This window comes from Alnus glutinosa, chromosome 12, assembly GCF_958979055.1.
Source record: "Alnus glutinosa chromosome 12, dhAlnGlut1.1, whole genome shotgun sequence".
Classification (NCBI taxonomy): Eukaryota; Viridiplantae; Streptophyta; class Magnoliopsida; order Fagales; family Betulaceae; genus Alnus; species Alnus glutinosa.
The window spans coordinates 23,868,116-23,878,218 of NC_084897.1; the positions used below are offsets into that span (position 1 = coordinate 23,868,116).

Genomic DNA, 10,103 nt, shown 5'->3' on the forward strand with positions numbered 1-10,103 from the left:
CACCCACCTCCCAGCAGTGGGCTGAAGGCACTCCATGCTCCATCCACCCTACAAGGGTACTGTACCCCGCCGCGAGGGACCATCGTAGATGATGGAGCCACCACGCCAACCCTCTCATCTTTATTTATTTTTTTCTTCTTTTTCTTTTATTTATTTACACGTATACATGACATGATGACTTTAATACACGTGACAATTTCATTGGTCTTACTTGAAGAATATGCCAAGTTGCACTTCAAACGTCAAAAATTTGCGATATGTCATCTGGTTAAAACTCATATCCTTAATTATCAAAATTTAAAATCTCTGGTCCCAATCTTTCACATAATCAAAGTTATAGCGGATATAAGACAACTTCCCGGAAATTTACTGATAACACTGACAGTCAACAAAGCAGCAGAAGAATAGCATCCAGATGGTCTTCAATCAAACAAAGATTCATCAAATACAAAACACCTTCAACAACTAGAATTTTATAAGGACTATGAACTCCACAGTACTAATTTTTTTAATAGCTTTACGAGGTTTTAAATAACCTTACTTCAACTCAGACATAAGCAAATTTTTTGATTTAATCAAAACATAGATACGTCTAAGACAGGATGTCCATCTGAACATGACCTATCATCCAGCTAAAGAATCATCCTGTCATTTTCTTCATTCACATTTAAAAGCTTTCCTCCTCTTTCCTCACCCGCTTGAATTCCAAGCATTGAACTTGCCAGCCACAAAGCAATCAAGAGTTTCAGAGACTAGCTAGTTTCTATTCCTGGATTTCTCCATGGCCCTGGGAGCTATGGAACAAACAAAAGGTAAGAAGTTCAGAGAACTATCAATTGCAATTTAAAAAATGTAATCACTGATAAGGGCATAAAAATAAAAATAAAAAGGTAACAAAAATTTCAGTTGACTTGCCATCATCCAAAACAACAATTCACATGATAATATTGAGTGTGATAACTGATATATGTATGACACGTGTGCATTCATAAAAATATACACACCTAAGCCAATGGCATCAGAGCCCTTCATGATCTTCAGCCTCTTGCATGAGTCAATAAACATCCTGTAACAAACCAAGTTGCAGTGAGATGTAGGAACATACTATACAGCACGACAGAAGAATATTCAGTTCATGAACAATAAAAACAGTTTATTCAAGACAAAGATTAATATGTAATCATTTTTCAAGTAACACAAAATTCTAATTTAGGCCAAGTAATTTTTGTGCAATAGTTCAAACGTGGGAAGTGGAAACAGTAGTACAGCCTATTACTATAAGTCTTGTACAATGGCAAAATTACAGAGCTCTGAGTTCTCCATTTTGAAGTTTAGGTAACCCCAAAGCCATTGAGAAAGATATAAGTAGAACAAGAAGCTCATGTCAACATTGTAGTTATCAAAGACACCCCACGTTTTTAAAATTCATAAGATTATCCACCTTAAATATTTGTGGATTCTAATTCACCCTAATCATGTGAATTATTTGATTTCAAGCTATCAGGTTTCAATAGGTCCTGTATATAGTTGCTCAAATAAAGTAGGAAACCACGTGTAAGTTTTAGAATATATATGGACCGACATGCATGACAACTTGGACACCTATCAAATAATGTACTACTGCTCCTGTATACTAAGTTCAAAAAATTTCACCATGTAAAAAGTGGAGATTTGAAAATCAGTATCCATTTAGGTGTGAGAATCCACATTATCTTATTTTCTCTTTTACTGACTCGAGGAGAAGGGAAGTGGTGAGGAGGTTGGGTTAATATTGTGACCGGGATTTACAGTAAAAGGGGAGAAAGAAAGAAGCCAAGGTGAGAGAAAGAGAGAAATAGCGAGATCCAATTCCACATTTTTTATATCATCAAAGTCTTCCCCATTGGAGTACAAAACACACTCAAATAGACTTACGACTGAACCATAATCTAATTGACTTTGGGCAAAGCTCATTTATTGAATAACAAAAACAATCTTCACCCTTGAAAATTAAATAAACATAAAACTAAATACTAATAAGTAATAACCCAATTAACTAATAGGACCTAAATAAAAGTGCATGGACCAATATTACCAGAATTAAAAAAAAAAAAAAAAGAAAGTAGAAAGAGAAGAAGAAGAAGATAGAATTGATTGCTAAAATTAAAGAAGACTAAATTAAAGTAAAATTCGTGTCTCGCCCCTTGCATCAACTCTCCACTTTGTCGCAAAGTCTTGTTCTTTTTACAAGTGTAATAGATAAAAATTCACATTCGCCATGACCTCTAGAACTAACAGAGTCAAAGCAAGATGAGTTAATCTAAATCTATCAATAAGATATAGGCCTTTGACTTTTCCAACCTCAGCCTTAACATTATTCAGTAATAGAAGACAAATTTTGTAATTTCACATGATTAGGCACATCAAATTCAAAATGCTTCTGCTGAAATCTCAAAGTCCATTTTTCTTTTATACATCACTTATAATTTCATTGCTATTTACTAATTTATTTCAAGGGAAACAATAGGAGGAGCATGAAGGTAGATGAAAAAGATAGAAATGACAGATCAACACTTACTCCCACGGAACATCCCCTACAAGCATCCAGTCACCATCTTTATCCTCATATGTAAGTACATATTCCGATCCGTGCAAAAGATCTCTTAACTTGGTCTCACTCAGCATTTCCCTCCCTGGTGCTCCTTGGGATCCACATTGACCTGATGTCATAATAAAGAATAGTAACCAAATCTAGGCAAAAATTAAGTGTTGTCCTTATTCGAACAATAAGGATGATAATCCCACAAATTTAATTTTTTTAATAATATTAAATATGTACAAAAGCATATTGCCATTATGATAAAAGCTAAAACATTCTCTCACCTATGGTGAAACAGCTGAACATCTTCTCAAGAGCAGTTGACAGCTCTTGATACGTAGAGTAGGTTCTCAGATCTACCTTCCTGAGATAGGGAGCACCATCCATGCTGACCTTCACAAAAAGTGCACCTGGACCTGGTTTCCCATCAACTTCATCATTGTTCTTCGAAGTGGTGGCCAATGAATTCTTCCTAAATGATCTTATTGGAGGCCAACCAACAACCTGTGCCCTGTCATGGGGGGGAATTAGATATAAATTATGAACAAAGCAAAATATTCATTATTCGTAAATTACTCTATTACGACAAAAAATAAAATTGAGAACTTTCCGAGTAGCATTCTTCACTTACTTGGGAGCTGGAGCACTGCTGTTGCCATTAGTAGCAGTATTGTTGTTGTGGCTAGTTCCATTGGTGGCATGAGGACGTTCCTGCAACACCTTTGTGGGCAACTCTTTCATTATGGGTGACTGAGCCCCAGAAGGCCTGGATGATAGCACTACATTCATCCCTGAACTACCAGGAAACTTTCCTTGCCCCACAGATTGTGGAGATTCAGAATCAGAAACTGCATGATACATCCAATTCCCTGTGGTATACACAGAACTTTTTACCTCTGAGAATCCATCCACAGTGTCAGAGAAACCTCTCTTGTTGCCTGAAACAACATTCTTCTGTGATGACGAGCAGATTCCTTCCTTTGAAGGAAGTAAGGGAAACAGTGGCTTCTCATCAAGTTTCCCTGTGTTCAGCAAGCAAAGCTCAGGTTTTCGATCAGGTGATTGGGATCCAGGAAGGCCAAGCCGCAATTCTGTAGCCTTCAAGTTAAGATTGTTCTTTTTCTCTTCTGACAAGCTCGAGACAGGAGAACTATCTACCGAAGAACAATCTGACAAACCCATGTAATTGCGTTCTTTTAATCCTGAGCCATTTTGGGAGATACAGTCCATAGAGGGTGACGAAGCCACTAGAGAGACATTGCTCTGCTCTCCCTCCTCAGCACTCAGCAGCGGAGGAGACATCAGATTCCAATATTTTCAACTGTTTTGGAAGAGAAAAATCCACCTTCAACCCACATATTTAATTGCCAAAATATGAAAACAAGTAGTAATTTATAAGCGGAAGATTAATTTGAGAACTCAAAATTTCCACATGACAAATAAGAACTCTGTCAAGCACATCCCCTGGCTTTTGGTAATGATACCATGCAAATTAGTCAATAAATCAGACGACCAGAACAACAAGGTCCCAGATCACATACCTTTCCTGTTTCTTATGTTCGGGAAGAAATTAGTCGAAATAACTAGAGTACGAGTTGATAGCTTATCAGAAAAAAAAAAAATTACAGATTCTAAGACCCAAAATCCGTTAAACTTTGCTTTCAGAGAGAAGAAAAATACTAGTAGTTAAGCTAATTCTAACAATAAGCGACGTTGAATTGGTAAAAAACAAAAACTTGAAATAGTTGAAAATAAAAGGTTAAATTTAAGGGGGGGGGGGGAAGGGGTCATAGTAACGACCAAGTCCAAAACCCTTTGCCGACCCTGCTACAACCAATAAGTTATGGCAAAATAATATGCCATTAAAAATGATCAGATTCTTCTCCAATATGAAAGTTCATACCAAAGACAACAAAGAGACTCCAAAACATAAGCATCACACACAAATGATGAGATCAGAGGATAGTAAGCTCAATCAACGTTCTAAAACCCAAAATAACACCAAATTCAACTGCTTTCTTATCTGCACGAGCTGAGCTTTCCTGAAAATTCAGAAAGTTAATACAGAATGTAGTTAACTCTTTTTTCTTTCTCATTTCCTCACTTTTCTCAGCAGCCAAACAGACTCCAGGAAAAAAAAAAAAAAAAAGGTTAACCGAAAATAATGTACAATAACAAAGAAATCCAAAGAAAAAGCAAAAAAGAAAAGAAAAATCAACCTCAGGATATTTCTAAAATTAAAAATTTAAAAAAAAAAAAAAAAAAGGGAATCAACCAACAGCTACTTATAGATTCAACTCAAACTCTGATTTCAAGCGAAACGAAGCTAAACGTCAAGCATATAATCAACTACAAAAATAAATAAATAAAGCCGAAAGTGAAGATTCAAAACAAGTACCTGAGCTTTTTTGTGGATCAGACAAGGAAGAGAAGTCCGATCAACGCTTTTGAAATCCTTCAGAAAATGCACGAGACGTAGAGATGCAAAAGCAGAGAGCGGAGCCGGGGGAGAGAGAGAGAGAGAGAGCTCAAGGCCCTTCCATTAAGCAGAAAGCAACGGAAGAAGAAAGCGTTAGGCTGTGCTCGCCGAGAAACCCGAAGCTGAGAAATTAAAAATTGCGTAAAGGGCAAACCGGCAAATAGAGCAAAAAGTTGGCATTATTTTTCTAATTTTCAATCTCCTAAATGAAGAACGGTTTTGTTTTGTACTGCGGCGGTATACGAGAGGAATATGATCCGACGGTTCCCATTAACTGTCAATAAAATCATGATGATCTGCTTTTAATTTTTCTTTTTTTTGATAATATGTCCTCCCATCTTCAACCCGTGTCCCTTCGTAGGTAAAAAGTACGTATTTTTTTAATAATATGTATTTTTCACTTTTTTTTTTTTTAATAAATGATAAAAATATATATATATATTTTTTTATTTTCTTTAATGGGAGGTAAAGAAAATCTTTTAACGTAGGAAATTTCTGTCTTCGAAAGAACACGAAAAACGGTGGCTGATTCTGGCTTTCTAGTTGGGGCTAAATCCCGCTGGTTTGCAGGTCAAAGGTCGCTTTTGCCCTCGCCCTTATTTGTCCTAAAAGTCTAAAACTAACCATAATATGGCTACACACTCCTCCTTTTTCACACTTATTTCTCAACACTTTATGTGATTTTTAAAATCATCATTAATTTTAATATAAATTTTTATTAAATTTTAATTCAATTGTGATTTTAAAAGTCACCTAAAAATATAAAAAAAAAAATTAAAAAAAAAAAATGGGTGTTCGTTATGTTGTTTTTAGAAATGCTAGAATCTTTCAATTTTTTTTTTTTTTAGATTTTTTTATGCTGATATGATATTTTTTTTTAATTAAAAAAACTACAATTTAATTTTTTTATCTTATTTTTATTAAAAACATATAATGTCATGTCAAAATAAAATGACCTTAAAAATATGAAAAAACTCTAGCATTACCCGTGTGTTTCTTTTACTCGTCCTCTGTTGCTTGCATTTCTGTGAGAGGTGGCAGTATTTGCGCAGATGGGAAAGCTACTTCGCTTGACCTCTCCAAAATGCCCAATTGATAAAAAAAAAATAAAAATAAAAAATAAAATAAAAATAAAAAATAAAAAAAAAAAAAGAAAAAAAAAAGAGGTAATTTGGGTCTTGGGATATATTTTAATATATGAACTTTACTTACTCGTCCTTTCTTCTTTATTATTTAATAAAAAAAATTATTATGCTTTATTTGAAATGCAACTGAAATTTAATTATATAATAAATAACATTAATTTAATTATGCTCTATCCGAATGGCTCTCTTATTCTTTACTATCATTTTATATTAACATTACATTCTAAAAGTTTTATCAAACTAGCCGAGAACGACTCATGGTCCAAACACCCTTTACATTATGTATTTTGATTTTTTTTTTTTTTTTAATGTTTAGAATTGTATGTTAATAATTTTCTTTTGTGATTGAGCCTTGTTTTGTTATTTTCTAAATTATCAAGGTTTCTTTCATTTACCAGGTAATGACTCCTGGTCAAAAATATGACGTGTTGTCTCCTTTTTGATATTTTTGGGTCCAATAATGACTAGTGGCAGGAAACACCTTCAGGCTTCAAGTGACAAAAGAAATGGGTAGGTCATGTCAAGTGATATATGCTGTGGACATAAGGAAAGAGAAGAGGTTTTAGGTGTTTATTCAATTCGACTTTCCTTAAAACTGAGTTTCATTTATAATGGCAAGTATAATCGAAGATCCCAAGACATCAAAACTAACAGACAGTTGCAGAAATAATTAATAATTGCAAATTCAACCACTACTAAGTCATGAGTCATGACTCACAAAATGTCCATAAACGTAGAGAGTTGTAATATTTAATGTGACATTGAATATGAGAATAATTTTTATATTTTCAATAATATTTATGTTATAAGTTGTTTGTTACTGTCTTTTACTTAAGAATAAAAAACAAAATCATTAACAAACATGACGGTAGGTTGTCTCTTTAACCTCATAAAAATACAAAATTTATAATCAAATACAATTTTAATTTTTTCGAATTTGAAATAATTCAGATATGTGATTGTAAGAGACCACTTATGAGATTCATCCGATAAAATAAAAATTGAACTATCCAACTACTTATATCCGGAGTTGGACAATGTGAAAAGAGCAAATTTTAGAAATAATGTAAAAACCCTTTAGAATTTTTTATTTTTTATTTTTTTAAAAAAAGGGGGTCAAAAGAAAGAAAAATTCGAAATGATAAATTTTAATTTATTTAATTTGAAAAAAAAAAAAAAAAAGGATAAGATTGACATAACGTGAAATAGAAAGGGCGAAGAGGGAAAATGGGAAGGAGGGAGAAAGAGAGTGGGTGTGAAGTGGCGTAGAGAGCATTTAATGGGGAGAGGTAGGATAAAGGCAGGAGGGGGGACAGAGGAAAACAGGGGAAATAGGTGTGATTGGGGGACAAGAAAGCGGCATTTGAAGTCAGTTTGCCGGGCGGTGACGGGGACATCTAACCTCCCCCTCATCACTTTCCCTTTCCATCATTACCCCTCTTGTCTACTTAATTGTTTTTTTGGCTGAAAGTCTTATATATACTATACTAAAATATCTCCCAACCATCATTGACTGCAACTGCTTTTGCACGCTTGGTTCATCTTACTTGCATAGTTGCATGCCACCGTAACCGCCCATCATCACCCTCGCATCACCCCACGTCACCAATATACACAATTAATAATATTGTTTTCTCTCCTTCCTAATTAAATATTAATTACAAATGCGATTGATCGATTCTTCATCAAATATTGACTCCCGCAATCCTAATTTTTAATTTTTGTCATTTAAGACCTAAATAAAAAGTTTATTCTTATAGCTAAATTTGAACTAAAAAATTGGTACAATTAGCCGTATACAATAGAAGTTTATTCATCCATCTGATTTTGAATTGCTTGATTTTTTTTTTTTTTGTAAAGGTGATAATAGTGTGACCCATAACGTTGCTAAGCTTGCTGTTTTTATGTTTCTTCACCAGTTGTGAATTATCTCTTTTCTTAGTTCTTTGGATAATTATTCAAACAGCTAATTATATCTGATTTTTTCAGTCAATCCCCACCCCCCCCCCCCCTCTCTCTCTCTATATATAATAGAAAGGGATGTGGGGGAATGAACATAGCCGTTTGAATCAATAAATACTCAATAAAATCCCCCGGAGAATTTCAAATTTTTAATATGTTTATACATCATGTCTTTTTTTATTTTTTATTTTTGGTGTCGTGAAGATATTAGGAATAATAAGGGTAGGTTTTGATGTATGTGAAACTTCATATACTCAACTTAATTAGTGTTTAGAGAATTAAATTATTATTTTTTATCAGCTTAAATTGTTAAGAGAATCAATGATTTAACATAGTATTATAACTAATATCTTAAATTCAAATAGTGATTCTATAGTTTATTTTCCAATTTCAGTTTAATACTCTAAATTTGAGCCCACACATAATATAAAGTATTAAAATGTTAATTAAATTATTAAATTCACAATTTCTTATTGTGTTAAGCTTTTGAAACAACGGATAAATTAACATATAATCCTATAACAGTGTCGTCAAGTTTGATATCCTTCTAAGTTTTATCAATATTCAATTTTGAAAATTCCTCATTTTAGAAATAAATAAGAATTTGGCTCAATTGCTTTTTCTTTACTAAATTGTAATCCTACTTAGGTTTACTTTGAGACACGTTCTATCAGCTTCTTTTTTGCAATAATAATAATAATAATAATAATAATAATAATAAAATAACCAAAAGTTATAACTTAAATCTAGAGTTGTATTCCCCTTAACCAAAAGTCATAACTTATATTTTCTTTTTCATTCCTCTGACATTTATTTGAAACAGTATTTAAATTATTTATCTTTCTTTTCTTTTTTACCTATTATTTAATTTAAAGAATATTTAAAAAGTATAAGAAAATGATAAGAAAAATTATTGTGACGCTCATTTAAATAATGACTCATAAAGTGATTTGGTTTTTTAAATTTAAAAAATAAAAAATAAAGAAAATAGCTGCCAAGGCTCTAAGAACGAGTTTAGCCTATGACATTAATATACAACACAAAAATATTTCATACGGTGTTTGTTAATAATTTTTGTTTTACGTATTTTGTCGTTTCTTCTTTAAGTTAAAGATATTAACAAATAACCAGAAATTTAAAAAAAAAAAAAAAAAAAAAAAAGTACTCATTAAAACATAAAAAACTGAATTTTACCTTTATGGCTTTATATCACATTTAAATGCTTAAAAAATAATAATAATAAAAAACTCCAAATTCAATTCATTTCGTATGGTATGGGACTATGAGTATAATGAAAGTGGCGGTGACCAAAATAATAATTTAATAAAAAAATGTGTGGGGTAGTACTTTGGGGTTTAGGGCCACAGATTGCGGTGCTGTGCCACGACAATGGGACCCAATGCCGGGAGACTCCCGCTTTTGCCGGTCACTAAAGTTCTAACCCCGGTTTACATAACCATGGCTAAAAGAGTCACATTATTTAACCACGGTTGAGGTACCGTGAGGTTTCTGATCAGCCAGTTGAGTAATTGGTGATGGTTCCAAAGCAGAGACGTCAGATAAGCGTCCGAGACTAGGCAGTAGGCACACTTTTTTCTGAAGGTCTGTATCATCCAATAAGGGACTGACACGTTTTTATTAGCTGGAAGCTTTTGTGACAGGCATAATGGCACGTGGACTCTGACTGACGGGGATAGGGCCTGGGCTTCAAGGTCAATGAGGCTGACGAAGTAGGGGCCCGCTTTAACACGCTCCTCTCTGCTACTTCACGTGTGAAAGATACGTAGCTTGAATATGCTTTGGCTTTTGAACCAAAAAAGAAAAAAGAAAAAGAAAATAAAATCTATTTTTGTTTTCACAAGAGCAGACAAAAAAAAAAAATTAAAATTAAAATTCTTATATTTATTGACTTGTAGCTACTACCACGAAATGACGTCAG

At 33.3% G+C, this 10,103-nt stretch overlaps 1 protein-coding gene across 1 annotated transcript; it reads right to left on the reverse strand.

Annotated features, from left to right (window-relative positions):
• Nucleotides 1–391: 391 nt before the first annotated feature.
• On the reverse strand, nt 392–5,234 carry LOC133851712 (auxin-responsive protein IAA9-like). Its single transcript, XM_062288260.1, has 6 exons — nt 4,977–5,234; nt 3,210–3,899; nt 2,863–3,089; nt 2,558–2,699; nt 1,005–1,066; nt 392–794 (listed from the first exon to the last, which is right to left on the reverse strand). The coding sequence occupies exons 2-6, from the start codon at nt 3,878–3,880 to the stop codon at nt 757–759; spliced, it is 1,140 nt and encodes a 379-aa protein (XP_062144244.1). The 5' UTR covers nt 3,881–3,899; nt 4,977–5,234; the 3' UTR covers nt 392–756.
• Nucleotides 5,235–10,103: the final 4,869 nt, after the last annotated feature.

Excerpts from the sequence above, each read along its gene's own strand:
- LOC133851712 (XM_062288260.1), bottom strand. The coding sequence starts at position 3,880 with ATGTCTCCTCCGCTGCTGAGTGCTGAGGAGGGAGAGCAGAGCAATGTC. Across the intron at positions 3,090-3,209 it reads AGCAGTGCTCCAGCTCCCAA|GGCACAGGTTGTTGGTTGGC; the intron begins GTAAGTGAAGAA and ends CCCCCATGACAG. Across the intron at positions 2,700-2,862 it reads GTTCAGCTGTTTCACCATAG|GTCAATGTGGATCCCAAGGA; the intron begins GTGAGAGAATGT and ends TTATGACATCAG.